The sequence below is a fragment of the Chlorocebus sabaeus genome, chromosome 11 (genome assembly GCF_047675955.1).
Source record: "Chlorocebus sabaeus isolate Y175 chromosome 11, mChlSab1.0.hap1, whole genome shotgun sequence".
Taxonomy (NCBI): domain Eukaryota; kingdom Metazoa; phylum Chordata; class Mammalia; order Primates; family Cercopithecidae; genus Chlorocebus; species Chlorocebus sabaeus.
Window position 1 is genome coordinate 94,141,076 of NC_132914.1, and position 17,088 is coordinate 94,158,163.

Sequence of the window (17,088 nt, forward strand, 5' to 3'; positions counted from 1 at the left end):
AGTCCCTACCTGTGCTGGGTTAAAAAGTCTTGGTTCTGAGATAGTTTCTAAGGCCTTCTAATGTCCTTTGTTACTTTGGGGCTCTGTTCTCTGAGCCTCAATATGCCTAATTACTCGGTTTTGATTGGCAACTCTGGACAATAGCTTTCTTATATCTAAAATGAAGGAATGAGACCAGATTATCTCTAAGGTTCTGTGACTCTCAAACACTACAAATCCTTAACTAAGTAGGTGCTATAACATGCAACTGACTCCAAGAATTGTCAGAATCTGAACAACAGGGAAATTACTGGAGCATGAATCATCAAGGGACATTTCATCTTAGCTGTGGTGGCTAGAAAGCTGCGTGTGGATTGGGTAAATGGAGAGAAGAGGAAGGGAACAGCATAAGTGAACTCATAGAAATGACTATGCCCACTTATGGGAATGGTATATGTTGAGAAGTAACAAGGAACAAAGTTGGCTATTTACCAGGTGTATGCTTAATACTTACTGTAGAGGGCCCTCAAAGGCTGAAATATAAACTTAAGTGCAATACAAAATGTCACTCTTGAAAAATAATATCATATTGTTACCAAATAGTATTTATTTTCATCCTACAACCTTTGTATAATTCTGGTTCACATCATTTCTCTTTTGGGTGAATTGAAAACCCAATTTTTCTCTTCTAAACAAATACTTTTTAATGTACAGTGATATTATTTTGTGAACTATTGCTGTATTTTTTGAGGTAAACTCTAATTTTGATGTCGCATTGTATACCCCTTTTATTTTTCTTATAGGTTTTATTGTTGTATGCATATAATTTGAAGCCTGTGAAGATTTCAGATGTTAGACATTCCACTTGTAACAGTACATGTGTTGGCTCTTTATGGATTCCACTGAATAGGCAAGTAAAAATTCCACAACTCGAATTGTCTTTGTTGTTATTTCTCATGAGAATAGACTCTTTCAGTAATTGGCAAGGTGTGGTGTAGGAGACCTGCTAAAAGACACTTCTAGAAGAATCTTCCTTTTGTTTAGAGGAATATTATATTGCAGTGGTTAAGAGCATGAACTCTGAATCCTGCCTGCTTCATTCAAATACCAGTTGTGCCCCTTATTACCTTCACAACCCTGGGCAGTTTGTGTAACCTCTGTACTTCAGTTTCCTATTAGTAAAATGGAAATAATACTAATCATAGTACAGAGGGTTGCCGAAGGAACAGTTCATACATGCTTCATAGAGATTACAGAGAGCGCAAGGATGTTGTCTGTACTATATTTTGCCTGTAGTTTCAGTGTGGTTAAAAAATAATTTAATGTGGCTTTGTATGGAGTTTCAAAATTAAGCCCAAGCTCTACTACCTCCCTTGGTCCACCTTTCCCTCTGTGCCCAATCAGAAGTCTGCTTCATCTAGGTTGTTTTCCTCCCTCTCCATCAAACAGGTCATATCTCTTAACTTTTTGCTCATGCCTCATTTCTCTCTTCCTGTTTCACTTTACAAATTTCCTTGTTGTTGTTTTTTAATTTATTACTTAGTTTATTTTTGACTTCACTGTTCATTGCCCTTCTGACCTTATCCTCCATTTCCTTCATTTAGTATGGAAATGATCATAACTGCTCTGCCTGCCTTTCAGGGTTATTGTCAGGACCAAGATAGACAGTATATGAACATGCTTTGAAAGGCTTAACCACTAATGCCTGTTCCATCAATGGCTTGGTAAACAGAGAATTAGTGCTTCTCTGTCCTTCCTTTGAGAGTCTTGTTTATGTTCCATGATTTTCATTTTGAATGACTTCTTGGCATCACCATGAAAGAGACAAAGGCTGTTCAAGAGCTGGCATATTTTCAATTATTCAGTCAATTTATTTGTTCCTTCTTTTCTTTCTTTTCTCCTCTTCTCTCCTCTTCTTCCCTTCCTTCCCTCCACTCTTCTCCTCTATATTTTCATTCAATTTATTTTCTTCCTTGTTTTCCTTTTCCTTTCCATTTCCTTTCTTCTTTTCCAAGTGAAATGGTTGAAAACTTAGGTACAGGCTATAGAGCAGCATAGCTAAGCAACAAAATCAGGTAATTCTGCACTTGCTTTGTAAAACCAGAAATGTAGATTTTTTCCAGCCCCACATGATGAAAATGAGTATAATTTTTATAAAGTAGAAAGTCATCAAACTGATAAGCTTCTTTCTTTTATTCTAAAAAGTTTTGAATTTTGGTGTATTTCTGATCAATACTAGGGTTTCTAAAATTAGTGACAAGCCCCAGCCACTGAGGGCATCACAGAGGACCATGCCCAACAATCTTTTATCTCCTTGTCCTTTGGTGGCACTGTGAAAATAAACTATTTCTTTCATCCTGGGTGGCATTCCTTGTGTTCTTATGAGGCTCAAGATTAGTACATGGGAAACTGGTCCTAATCATCCTTTGGACCAAAGTAGGAGTAGGAGTAAAGCAAAGTAGGAGTAAAACAGGTCAGAAAAACATAGGCCAGAGAAGAAGAAACTTGGATAACCTGCAAATTGGGAAATCCTCCTTTTATAATTCACTTCCTCATCTCCTAGTTAAGTTCTCTTAAGAAAAAGTATATTTTAATTCTTTGCATTTTTTTACAGCAACAAAGGAAACAATAGTGTTCTTAATGAACAGACATAAAGCCTTCTGTGTAGTTCTATCTAAATTGTGCTATTGTGACCAAGATCAAGTTCCCTGCCTACTGTCTCTGCCTTTAAACCTCCAGTCATCCTTGTTTCTACTTGCAACTTGGTCCTGCCCTCCAGGCCATGGCAGACTCTGGGAGAGAGTGCCTAGGAGTCAATAAATGAGAGCAGAGGCTGTGGGGAGCCCAGACAGGATGGTAGATGCTTGTCTGTGGTGCCAAGGTTTAAAAAGCTGGAGCAGGCGTTGACCTGGAGGACAGAAATGAAGAAGTACATGGGAGGACAGAGAGGTGAGGGGCAAATGTATGCCAGAGCACAAACGGAGGAAGCAAGATGTAGGCAGGTGCAGTCATGGGGTCCAGGCCTCACACCAAGACTCAGGTCATCCGATGTTGCTCTTTGCATGAGGACTCAGCCTGCTTTGCCTGGTCCCAGATGGCTGTTTGTGGAGCTAGACGGGGCCATTTACTCTGCCAGCACAGGCAGTGAAGTTCTGGACACTCATTTACAATCTGCAACCCAAATGTCAAAAAATGGTTTATCCTTCCTAGAATCCCAAGTATTATAAAGGAAAGCTATGCTATTTGTGGAAGACAAGACTTCTTTCTCTAGGTATTAGAATTTAAAAAATGGCATTTTAGAATACTGTCTTTCCTTCATGTAGTTCCTTGTGGTTAAGAACATACATACTTATGTCATTTCATCCTTACAAAAGCCTTATGAATTGGATGAAGTGGATTTTCTTATTCCAGTCTTACAGTAGAAGGAACCTCAGGGTCAGAGAGGTTAAGTGAGTTGTCTAAGGTTTCATGGCTAGAGTTTGAAGGAACCAAGCATGACTCACCAACTCTTTCACCTCCTCATCTTCTTTTCTCTCCAATGCATCAGGCACCTTTTCCAGCATTATTGGAGATGACCCTTTTTTTTTTTTTTTAAGTTTTACTTTAAGTTCTGGGATACATGTGCAGAACATGCAGGTTTGCTACATAGGTATACACGTCCCATGGTGGTTTGCTGCACCTATCAACCCGTCATCTAGATTTTAAGCCCCACATGCATTAGGTATTTGTGCTAATGCTCTCCTTGCCCTTGTCCCTAGCCCACCGACAGGTCCTAGTGTGTGATGTTCCCCTCCCTTTGTTCATGTGTTCTCATTGTTCAACTCCCACTTATGAATGAGAACATGCAGTGTTTGGTTTTCTGTTCCTGTGTTAGTTTGCTAAGGATGATGGTTTCCAGGTTCATGCATGTCCTTGCAGAGGACATGAACTCATTCTTTTTTATGGCTGCATAGTATTCCATGGTGTATATGTGCCATATTTTCTTTATCCCATCTATCATTGATGGGTATTTGGGTTGGTTCCAAGTCTTTGCTATTGTAAATAGTGCTGCAGTAAACATACGTGTGCACATTTCTTTATAGTAGAATGATTTATAATCCTTTGGGTATATACATAGTAATGGGATTGCTGGGTCAAATGGTATTTCTGGTTCTACATCCTTGAGGAATTGCCACACTGTCTTCCATAATGGTTGAACTAATTTACATTCCACGAACAGTGTAAAAGTGTTCCTATTTCTCCACATCCTCTCCAGCATCTGTTGTTTCTTGACTATTTAATGATTGCCATTCTAACTAGTATGGTTTTGTGGTTTTGATTTGCGTTTCTCTAATGACCAGTGATGATGAACTTTTTATCATGTTTGTTGGCTGCCTAAATGTCTTTTTTTGAGAAGTGTCTTTTATATCCTTTGCCCACTCTTTGATGGGGTTGTTTGTTTGTTTTCTTGTAAATTTAAGTTCTTTGTAGATTCTGGATATTAGACCTTTGTCAGATGGATATGTTGCAAAAATTTTCTCCCATTCTGTAGGTTGCCTGTTCACTCTGTAGGTTACCCATAGTTTCTTTCGCTGTGCAGAAACTCTTTAGTTTAATTAGATTCCATTTATCATTTTGGCTTTTGTTGCAATTACTTTTGGTATTTTAGTCATGAAGTCTTTGCCCATGCCTGTGTCCTGAATGGTATTGCCTAGGTTTTCTTCTAGGGTTTTTATAGTTTTAGGTTTTACATTTACGTCTTTAATCTATCTTGAGTTAATTTTTGTATAAGGTGTAAGGAAGGGGTCCAGTTTCAGTTTTCTGCATATGGCTAGCCAGTTTTCCCAACACCATTTATTAAACAGGGAATCCTTTCCCTATTGATTGTTTTTGTCAGGTTTGTTTGAGATCAAATGGTTGTAGATATATGGTGTTATTTCTGGGTCCTCTGTTCTGTTCCGTTGGTCTATATATCTGTTGTGGTACCAGTACCATGCTGTTTGGGTTACTGTAGCCTTGTAGTACAGTTTGAAGTCAAGTAGCGTGATGCCTCCAGCTTTGTTCTTTTTGCTTAGGATTGTCTTGACTGTACAGGCTCTTTTTTGGTTCCATATGAAATTTAAAGTAGTTTTTTTCCAATTCCATAAAGAAAGTCAATGGTAGATTGATGGGAATAGCATTGAATCTATAAATTACTTTGGGCAGTATGGCCAATTTCACGATATTGATTCTTCCTATCCATGATCATGGGATGTTTTAAGATTTGTTTGTGTCCTCTCTTATTTCCTTGAGCAGTGGTTTGTAGTTCTCCTTGAAGAGGTCCTTCACGTCCCTTGAAAATTGTAGTCCTAGGTATTTTATTCTCTTTGTAGCAATTGTGAATGGGAGTTCACTCATGATTTGGCTCTCTGCTTGTCTATTATTGGTGTATAGGATGACCCATTTTTTAATGGGTAAGTTTTTCAAGTAAACTTTAACAACAAATCTTTGCATTTAACTGTTGCCTTTTTAACAGAAAAGTTTCTAAGACATACTATATAAATTCACATCCTCTCATATGTAATTACATTTTTAACTTTTTATTGCTGAGAACTATCATTAGGATAATCAAGTATTACATAATGCTGCAGATGAGGATGCTGTGGAAAATTGGAAGTTTGACAATTTTTTGCCTATGTTCCTGATGTCAGTTTGTTTTGGAGATCATTTGCTTCTTTTGCATAAAAATTTTCTTCCTTCCTTGAGTGGAGACTTGCATGTGCACACACATATGTAAACACATGTGTGCTGTGCCTGTAGTGTGGAGTCACCGAGGCCATGCAGGTGGCTCTTTGCCTTCTTCAACTGTAAGCCTTTCCACCTTCTGCCTCCACTCCCCTGGTCCACTCTGCGTTCAGGGCATCACTGTTTGCTGGCCTGTGAACCCTGTCTTCAGCATCATTGCTGGTGCCCTCCTTTGGCTGTTACTTTTCCATTTTTCTTGATTCTTCTCCCTACCTCCCTTCCTCTGCCCTCTTCACTCCCATTCCCAACACACATGCAATATACTGAATTGTTATGGGTCCCTTGATTGACCTTTTAGAGTCATTGCTAACTTGTCATAATTCTTACCTGCAGGTCAGCCAGACAGTCAGAGCATGGCATTAAGACTTCCACAGGAGTCAGTCTTTTGTTATTGCCTAGATTTTGTTTCACCACATAGATAATTATTTTCTTTATTTTCATCTTCAGCAATATTTTAGATGTGTGCCTTTTTTTCATTGTGCTTTTGCAATTTCTAATTATGTTTTTATCTGCATGTATAATACGACCGTAAACATAATGAAAGTTAAGACTGTGTCTCTTTGCTCATGTTTCTTGAACTTGGCTGTATCAGAAATCTATTCATTAAATAACTGAGGCCTTACTTTATATAAGTTATTGATTCTGCAAATAAATACCTTTCTTAACTCTTCTAATAAAATACATATATATTTGTTATTTTCAGGGTTATTGCAATTCATGAGAAATTATCTAATCTTGCTCAAATAGCTGAAATATCATTGCCTGCAGCTCCTGAAATTACCTCAAATGAAAATATGTATGAAATGGAAGAGGAATCAGTTGATAATGAAATGGAAGTAAGTTGTTAAATAATGGAAAATGACATTGCTGTAGATTACCTTTTACATCCTCGAAGCAGAACTGTGTGACTGGACTTGAACTCTGTGATTCTTCTGCCTCTAGTTTATTCAGAGTAGGAGACATGACTCAACTTTTTGACACATATGTAGTGTGTCTTCTGAAGGTCTGAGGGTCTTCTAAGCATTTGAATTACAAGAATTTGATCGTGAATGAGCACAAACCAATCCAGATTAATCGTTCTGCTATAACTGTGAATCCTAATAAATAATGCTTTGTGACTTTGCAGTATTACTTTTATCTTTTTTCACTCTAAATCTGTTAAACACTTTTATTACCCAAATATGTGAAGAAAAACTAGAAAATATAGATAAGCATATTTTTTCAGAATTTTTATATGCATATATATTTTTCTAACAAAAAAGGCTATTATCCACATAGTATGCTATTAAGTCTAATCACACAGCTGAGTTGTTTTTCTGATGACCAATGTTTGTGTTTTGGAGGAGATGGGGGTTTTCTGTCCCGTCCTGAGTTCTGAGTTCTCCTGGGGCAAAGGAGACAGTTACATGGAGACAAAAATGTCAGCATCATTACTGATAAAGCTGATTAGTGAACTTGGCTTTAGATCTGTGGCCAAATGAGCACATTAATATTTTACCCCTGAATTAGCCAGACTTGCCCACCTAGTCATGTAGTCATCTGGCACACCTGTGTCACCACAGGGTTTCCCTATTTCTCTTCTGCCCCACTCAAGTTTACTGCATGGAGAGCAGAGAATAATAGTTCTGCAGGTAGGGTGTCTCCAAAAAGTATAAACAAAGATAGCCCAGAAGGGGCTGAGCCTAGCATGCTCTGTTGCTTTTCCCAAACTCACTGATAAGTCAGTCTACTCTTTTGTGGGTAAATCCAAAAGAAGCTGGAAGTGTCTTGCCTTCTTTGGGAGAGATATGGAAATTCCTCACCCTTTATGGAAATGAGAAGGGTAGGTAACCTATGCTCTCCCCTAATTACCTGTTCTTTAAATTACCATTTGTACCTAATTTCTTGAGAAATGTATTCTGTACTTATTGTAGCTGTTTAAAAGATAGATCTAAAAGGCTTAAAATAAAAAAGGCAATCTGTTGCCCAACCTCTGCTCACTCCACAATTCTGCTCTGCAGTGGCAACCATTTTCCACTTTTAGCTGCTGCTTTTGTTATTTGCTTTCACATCTACAAATAATATTCAGTATCAGTCATGAAAGATGGGGTAACAAAAAGCCTCCAAATCTGAGTGAGTCAGCTGGGGACCTGCTTCATGTCTCATGCCAGCATCAAGGTGGGTGGCACTTTCATCATGGAACATCACCAGTCACTGTGGCAGGCGGGAAAGAAGGGGCACATTGCACACTGGCTCATAAAACTTCCATCATATCACTTCCACTAACAATTAGTTCATTAGCCAAATAATTTATATGCTGTACCAACAAGTGTGCCACCAGTTTGGAAGACAGAAAGCCAGACAAAATGAAGAATCATGCTGAAAGCCAGAAATTATTGTTTATTTTTGGAGGTATCAATTTTAGACAATATGTATTGAATCCCTGTCTGATATATATGGATTTAGCTCACTTATACTTCTCCCCAACTTCTTCTTTTCCCTTCCCTTCTATATGTTGTTACATCACAAAATTTAATTAAATCAATATTCAGTGTTATGACCCTGTAAATGATGTTCACAGCTGAGTCAAGTAGTGTACTATAGTTATTTCCCTTTCTTTTGTGTTTGAATTTTTCTTGACTTGTCTTTTATTCTTAATGTTTTCTTAGTCATTACATCAGAACTTTCATATGTTCATCCATAGATTTTTTACTCAAGTATTCATACTTATCAAATAATGTCTCAAACTCATTTTCCTCTGAAGCCTCCCACCCAGTTGAAGACTGAATGCTCTCATGCCTGCTGCATAGCCCTGCTTCTGGGCCCTCTGTGTGACACTTTTTGGGTTGAGTTCCCAGCTACTTGGGCCCCAGTCTCACTTTTCCACAACTCTTGCCTACGAAACAAAGTTTATTCATCATATCTTCATTCAACATCTTTTGAATGCCTCCTGCTTGCCATGGTGTGGGAATCGGGGATGAGCAAGACACAGAGAGAGCCCTTAGGAGCTTATGGTCTAGTGAGAGCAATGGGAGAGGCAGACTCTTGCCTCACTCTGCTGATATCAGAGCAGAGAAAGTACTTAATTCTACCCATCTCTCCTACTTTTAGGATCTTCTCTTTATTTTTGGTCTAGTATATCTTTTTTAGTTAAATCATTTTCTGCTAGGAATATTTAATTGGGTATCAATAACAAAACATTTTTAATTCTGAAAGAATATTATTGGTTTGGCTTTGTTTTCTTGTTTACCTCATCTATACACTTTCATTATGTGAAAATGTAAAAAATCAGCAACTTTCCTGATTTTTAGAAGATACTTGTTGGCATTTTTAGTCTGAATTCATCAGTAGAGTGAATGAATGCATTTGTCATTACTGTAAAAAACAGCAAGCCTAACCATAAGAGAATCTACTGTGCAATCACAGTTAGCCTTTGCAAAATGCCACTTTTCAGCATTTATGTCTTCTGTGCTCTGTGCCTGGGTATATCATGGAGCAGATGTCTTAGAATTTTGGTTGCACATCCTTTTCGGTGTCCTCAAGTGTTGCAACATGAATTATGATGCTTAATGATGTTCTGAGTACTTATAATAAATCCCTCAATGTATCAGATAGCTCAAACTATCTCAAACTTGGGAGGTTTTATAGCTATAGCTGTAGATATAGATTTATTTTATAAAGTGCATGATTGCCCTTTCATGTCTATTTCCAAAAAGAATTCAGCTCTCTATTTTTATACTTCTTTGGTGGAATACCTACAATGACAGTTTTTAAGCCACATACCAAATTTACCATATTGCTGTTTTTGAGTTGTAGTCTAGAATATTCTTTGCTGAAATCGTCCCTAAATTCACTACTATATAGTTCATGTATGGAAAATGATTATTTTCCTCTGCACCTGTTTTCAGCTTAGACTGTCTGAGGCAGGAGAGTGAGCATCTGTTAGAGGAAGGATTCTAGATTGTGCCCTCTGCCACTCAGCTTTACTACTGAAGGTCCGTCTCTTAGCTTTTCCTGGAGCTAATTTTCCTCTCAACTCCAAAATGATCTTTACATTCAAATCCTGCTCTGAGATGGAGAGACGCGCTCTTTGGGTGGACTGAGAGTCACCAAAACATCCTTGGTGGGCAGATGTAGATATCGAATTCATCACAACTAACCCAGCATCTGACCCAAGAGGTTGACTATAAATATAAACAAATAGGAAATAAATGAGGTCGAGGGTATGGTGGTGTCTGAAGAGAAGTGGAGGGAGGAATCTGGAGGGTCCACCTTGCCTTAACAAAGGCTTATGGCTTGCTCTCTTGTTCCAGCTGAAATGGTGGGCATGCATGGGTCAACCCTCGAGTAGAACAAACTCTTTTCACTCTTGATGTTCTTCTTTGTGTTTTTGAATTTGTTTTATTCTCCGACCTAGAAAGTGTTTCTTCAGCTTTAACGTGGGGTGTTTTAGATATTTTCTGGCTCTGTTAGTTCTATATACAGAAGAATGTCACCAGACAGAAGGAACGCTGATATTCGTTTAGGTGAATTGGCAAGCAAATTAGCTCACAGCGTTTGAAAGTTGAGAAATGAAATTACATATAAATTTTTCTTTTTTCCACAATATTAATGAACACTTAATTTTTTTAGAAAAAGAAGCTTGATTCTGGGCTGTATCAAATAAATTCCATTGACTAAATCTGCTAGTTTGTTGTCATGACAACCTTCACATGGAGCTAATTAGAAGTTAACTAGGACACTTCTAAAGAGATTGATTCTGGTCTGGAATTGGACAGGATTTCATAGCCTCCATAATCTAATATATTTATTTCTATTACAGTGTAGATTGTTGGTGGGTTATTGAATATAAGGGTGCAGAAAATGTGTCTTTGATTTATATGGGGGGAAGGTAGTGAATCTTGTTTTCCTACTCACTCCCTTTTATGTTTTTCCTCCAAAACCCTAGGGTCCAGAATAAGCCAAGAACTTCAGAACACATATATTAATTTAAGATGTATTGGGAGGACTACAGAACAGTTGTTCCAATCACTGTTGGCTTGAAAACCTGTGTGTCCTTTTTTCTAAAGTGAACAACACTGGCTCTGAATGGCTGAGTTATTTTAATCTGTCATTCAGTTTATGGGAGTGTTCAGAGCCTGTCAGGTGTTCTAAAGTGTATGGAAGATGCAAACCACCCTGATTTTAAGATGCATACACCTTATTTGGAATGGTAGCATACTGATATGAAAAGTTTAAAATATGTTTGCCAAGTCACCTAAGGTTAGTTCAGCAAACATTTATGAAATGCCTGATTGTAAGACAATTAAAATTAATATATAGGCAGTATATCCCAACTATTAAAGTACTGTGAGAACACAGAGCAAGATACAATTGGAAATTGGCATATTTAACAAATTCTTTTTGAGGAACTATTATGTGCAAACTATTTCCAGGCTTGAGGAGGTGAGAATGTACAGAAATCAATATAGCCAGGTCCCTGTCACGGAGGAGCTTAATCAGTGTACGAATATGGCCATAGTTACCCAGATGTCATTCCTAATGAGCCCAGCCACCCAGTAGATCTGTCTTAAGAAAGTGTGGCAGTCAGGTTGACGTCCAGAACCATTGAAAATAATCGAAATCTTTCCGGTCTCTTATAGGAACATCTCAGGGGGAATCCTTTAGAATACATAGAAAAGTTTCTGTTAAATCCTCTTTTCCTCAGCTATCTTGCTCTCACAGCTCTCTGGCATCCATAGCAGGTCTCTAACATCTGTCTCATTTGGCTCAAACTCCTACACCTTTTCCTCCAACTCAGTCTATACAGAGATTTTTGTTTCTTTTCTCCTTCCCAGTCTGGCTCAGCAATTTATTATATCGTTAACTTAGTACCTCTGGCTTCTTCCAGTTTTCCTGTTTCCCCATTATCCTCATTCTGCACTGTATGGAAGGGTAGAGTTGTAGAATCCTTCCTTCTTGGCAGTGGGGTTATTGATGCAAACTCTTCTAACCAATTGTATTTAAAGTCTCATTTACATAGATCGTGTGTGTGTGTGTGTGTGTGTGTGTGTGTGTGTGTGTGTGTGTGTTGAGAGAGAAAGTTGAGCTAGACTTTGTGCTTGCTTAAATAGCTCAGCAGCATTTTCTAGCCCTTCTAGACGGAAATTAAGGCCATGTTTCCTTGCATACCCAAATATCCTATATCGTTTAGGCAATTAGCTGATTACTTGTCTCTTCCTCTCTCTTGACTGTGAATTCCTTTGCTCAGAGGGTTTATTCATCAGTATATCGCCAATATCTAGCCTAGTAACTGAACCTTAGTGCTTCCTTAATAGTTGTTTGTGAAACTTCTAGTTGGAGACCTGTGGAGAAAACTCATTCCAGACTGCAGGTACAGCAAGAGATGAGATATGAAGTCATGGAACTGAATCTCATATTCAGGGAACAATAAGACATCAGTTGTGGCAGAAGTACAGGGTGAATGTAGTGGGAGATGATCGCGCAGGAAGACTGGGTGGAATTATGTGCTTCCTCCGCTCTGATCTCACCACCAAGTGCTATAAGAGTCTGTCTCTCCAATTGTCCCCACTAGGCCATGAGCTCCTTATGTGATCTCTGTGTTTTTTTTCATCTCCTCTTCCTCCTTTGTGGCCTATAGGAGGAATTTGATTGATGTTGAATGGATACATGGTGAAAAAGATTTTGTTCTGTAAGAGAGGGCTGTGGGAAAGCAGGACTGGATCTTGGGGGCTAGGACAAGGTAGGGGCAGCACCTCACCTGGAAGGGCAGCTCATGATCCACCTGATGATTTGCCAAGACAATCATGGTGGCATGTGAAGGAGAGATGAGGGAAGCAAGAGTTTGGAGGCTAGAAAGCAACTTAGGAAGTTTTTTCCCCCCACACATATTATAGATGAAGGAGAATGATGATTTCAGCTAAATCTAAGAATTGGATTTAATATCTTGAAGTCACTCAGAGGGCCACTGCTCATAGAAATAGCAGACTCTTTTTAAGGGAGAAATGGCAAAGACTGAGCAAGGGTCATTCTGTGCCCTACCAGCCCCTCGCTAGCTGCAGCACACGTGCATCCAACCGCTTTCTGGCTGGGACTGGAGAGCTCCCTGCCTTCCCCTTCTTCATCTCTGTGGTAGCAAGGTCACACAAGGAACTCACAGCCCCAACCTCAAGTCAGCCAATTTCAGAACATGTGTATGCAGTTTACCTCAAGTAATGCCAGAGTAAAAGTATGTCATTGAAGCAAAATTTCTGTTTGAAAAATGTTGAGCTGAAGCAGGCAAAGGCATTTTTCAGGTAGCATTGCTCTCTTCATCTGTGATGTGAATTGATTAACAACATAGACAGTGTCATTTTGTTTCATGGCTCTTGATGAAATCCTTACAATAACCCATCATGCTGTTGAAATCTTTTATTTAGACTGAAAGCATACCTTACCTAAGCACTCAGTTGGAAATACAGATCCATAAGGGGTATATAGGAGTGGATGTGTGTTCCTCTCTATCTGGCAAAGTGGACCAGGGGCCTGGCAAGATCAGCACAGGACACTGGTGTACCCTGACTAGTGCTGGGTAGTCTGCTTGCCCTCCATCACTTTTAGATCCACAGAAGCCAGCCCACTTCTAGACGTAATCACTTCCTACCCAAACTGTCTGAGTGGCATCCTCGCTGATTTCTCTGTCTCTTTCCAGTGCAGTTCACTGCTAAACTGTGGTCAAATTATCTTTTCAAAGCAATCTCTACCATTATGCCCTCAGTCCAGTCCTGCTCTGTTCTCTATACAATAAAATCCAAATTCCTTACTTTTACATGACCTGTTAAAAATTTCCCTCTCTGGTGAGAACTCTCACTGCCATGGTTCCTATACATACCTGCAATGAAGATCATATCACCTTATCAGCAAATTCCTTGTGTTCCTTGAATGTTCCCTGCTCATTGCTTGTGTATGACCCCACCGGCCCCACGATGCCCTGGTCCCCAGTCTCTACCAGTTGAAATTGCACTATTTTTTTCAAGGCTTAGTTCCTATGACCCTTCCTCCAGGAAGTCTTCCATGTTTATAGTACTAAGAATTATTCTCTTCCACATCTAGAATTCTAGACCCTGTCATAACTACCTGTGTTCTGAGCACATTCTGCTTGGTATTTTATTTAGTTATATATGAATCTGTTTTTCTGAGTAATTATAAATATTTGGAGGAGAGGGTCTGTTTCTTTTTTTTTTTTTTTAAACATTGAAATTAACATAGATTTATTTATTTATTTATTTATTTTATTTTTTTCACAATGGTTCTTTTTTTTTTTTTTAAATTTATTTATTATTATTAAACTTCAAGTTGTAGGGTACATGTGCACAACGTGCAGGTTTGCTACATATGTATACTTGTGCCATGTTGGTGTGCTGCACCCATCAACTCGTCATTTACATCAGGTATAACTCCCAATGCAATCCCTCCCCCCTCTCCCCTCCCCATGATAGGCCCCGGTGTGTGATGTTCCCCTTCCCGAGTCCAAGTGATCTCATTGTTCAGTTCCCACCTACGAGTGAGAACATGCGGTGTTTGGTTTTCTGTTCTTGTGATAGTTTGCTAAGAATGATGGTTTCCAGCTGCATCCATGTCCCTACAAAGGACACAAACTCATCCTTTTTTATGGCTGCATAGTATTCCATGGTGTATATGTGCCACATTTTCTTAATCCAATCTGTCACTGATGGACATTTGGGTTGATTCCAAGTCTTTGCTATTGTGAATAGTGCTGCAATAAACATACGTGTGCATGTGTCCTTATAGCAGGATAATTTATAATCCTTTGGGTATATACCCAGTAATGGGATGGCTGGGTCATATGGTACATCTAGTTCTAGATCCTTGAGGAATCGCCATACTGTTTTCCATAATGGTTGAACTAGTTTACAATCCCACCAACAGTGTAAAAGTGTTCCTATTTCTCCACATCCTCTCCAGCACCTGTTGTTTCCTGACTTTTGAATGATCGCCATTCTAACTGGTGTGAGATGGTATCTCATTGTGGTTTTGATTTGCATTTCTCTGATGGCCAGTGATGATGAGCATTTTTTCATGTGTCTGTTGGCTGTATGAATGTCTTCTTTTGAGAAATGTCTGTTCATATCCTTTGCCCACTTTTGGATGGGGTTGTTTGTTTTTTTCTTGTAAATTTGTTTGAGTTATTTGTAGGTTCTGGATATTAGCCCTTTGTCAGATGAGTAGATTGCAAAAATTTTCTCCCATTCTGTAGGTTGCCTGCTCACTCTGATGGTAGTTTCTTTTGCTGTGCAGAAGCTCTTTAGTTTGATGAGATCCCATTTGTCAATTTTGGCTTTTGCTGCCGTTGCTTTTGGTGTTTTAGACATGAAGTCTTTGCCCATGCCTATGTCCTGAATGGTACTACCTAGGTTTTCCTCTAGGATTTTTATGGTATTAGGTCTAACATTTAAATAATACCACACATCTACAGCCATCTGATCTTTGACAAACCTGAGAGAAACAAGAAATGGGGAAAGGATTCCCTATTTAATAAATGGTGCTGGGAAAACTGGCTAGCCATAAGTAGAAAGCTGAAACTGGATCCTTTCCTTACTCCTTATACGAAAATTAATTCAAGATGGATTAGAGGGTCTGTTTCTTCATCTTTGTGTTCCACAGCACCTAATATAATGCCTTGAATATATTTGTTAAATTGAATTGAATTATCTATGGTTTTAGAACCCTGAAATTTGGCCTTTTCCTTGTTTTTGCATTTGTTTAAACTTAGATATAATGGAGTTTTGGGGTTTTGAGTTCAGGTGTTGTTTGCTTTTTTATTTCAAGTTTTTAACCAGTATTGCTCAGTTATTTAAAAGTTAATGTACTTTTATCATTTTAATATTCTAAATGCTGGTAAATGTGTATATATATTTTTTATATATGTATGTATTATATATAATATATTATCAGAAAGCAAATTTTTGCTTCCTTCAGTACCAGACACTGGCAACATTGTGAAGTAGGCATAGTTAATCTCTGACAATCATGTAGTCATGACTTCTTCAGTTGTAAGTGAGGAAAAAACTACTTAAACACTAACTCAAGTCAATTAGGTTTGGTAGGTAGGTAGTGTTTGTCAGGATGAGTTGAGTATGGTCATGCATAGACAAAGACTGGAACCTGAAACAGTGGCCTCACAGAAATTTGAACTGGCGGATCAGGAGCCAAGACTGTGCTCGTCCTGCAGCAGGCGTGAGTTCTCACTCATCTCCATCTTCTCCTCTGTCCTCTCCCACATTGGCTTAATGGCTGCCTTCTCCAACCCTGCATCTGTACCTTTCAGCTCATGCTGTCAATACTGACTATATGTCTCTCATGTTGTTCTTCCTTACGTGAAATCATATGATAGGGAATCTGATGGATTCAAACTGTCTATGGGTAGGTCCCTTGTGGATTGGGTGTCCACACATGAACATGGCTGCGTCCATGCAGCAGGGCTGTGGGCAGTGTCATCATGCTATTGACTCTCTTCCTTTTCATTTGCTCTTCCCCTGTCTTCCCTAATTCCCAGTCATTCTTTGCTGCAAGCCCTTTCAGGCATCTGAAACTCTTTATTCCAGGGCTCTCTTCTCAGAAGAAAAATAATTTTTTAAAACCTTATTTAGAAAAAAAAATATTTTCAAAATCTTATTTTGTACAATTAGATATAATTCAAACAAGCCTAATTACTTGAGGAGTTATGACTTCTGAGTCCTCTGTCTTATCCTGGAAACAAAGGTTAGGTGATGATCAAGAAAAGACAAATGAAATAGTTTATAATTAAATAGGTAATATTTAGGTTTCTAATAATATCAACCTCACTGTATTTCTATCTTCTTATTTCTAGGACATGATTATTCAATGTTGCTCTGAAATAGCATCTCTGTTTTCGAATGATAAAGAGCCAACACCACTATCTGAGGTATGTATTTCTCCTTTTAAATTGTATCGAATTCACTTACAATTATTATTGCTATGGAAAAGGAAATATAGAAAACATCTAATTGTAAGTATTAAGAGCCTAACCCTCCTTATTAATGAGAAAAAGTGATAAACATGAGTTTACAATAGCACGTTATTTTGGTTAAAATATTCTGTGTTCAAAAAACATTTAACTAATACAAAAAACTATAAACAGGATAATTTTTTAAAGTCACCTCAAATCTACCATTCACAGAATAACCCCTATTAACATTTAGAGTATATCTGGAATTTTCCTTATGTACAGATAAACTTTAGAATTTTTATATCAATGGTATCATGCTTTACATGCATTGTGTCACTTGCTTTTTTCATCAAATAATAATTTTGTGGATAAATTTTTATGTGAAAAGTCTACTTTGT

General features: G+C 38.2%; 1 protein-coding gene across 4 annotated transcripts in view; it reads left to right on the forward strand.

The window, feature by feature from the left end:
* CFAP54 (cilia and flagella associated protein 54) overlaps positions 1 to 17,088 on the forward strand; it is a 377,198-nt gene that overhangs the window by 314,298 nt on the left and 45,812 nt on the right. For all 4 annotated transcript variants that reach the window (XM_008004317.3, XM_037996664.2, XM_037996665.2 and 1 more), the window contains 3 exons: positions 783 to 889; positions 6,446 to 6,578; positions 16,592 to 16,666. In XM_008004317.3, coding sequence (XP_008002508.3) covers positions 783 to 889; positions 6,446 to 6,578; positions 16,592 to 16,666 — 315 coding nt within the window. The remainder of the gene's footprint in view (positions 1 to 782; positions 890 to 6,445; positions 6,579 to 16,591; positions 16,667 to 17,088) is intronic.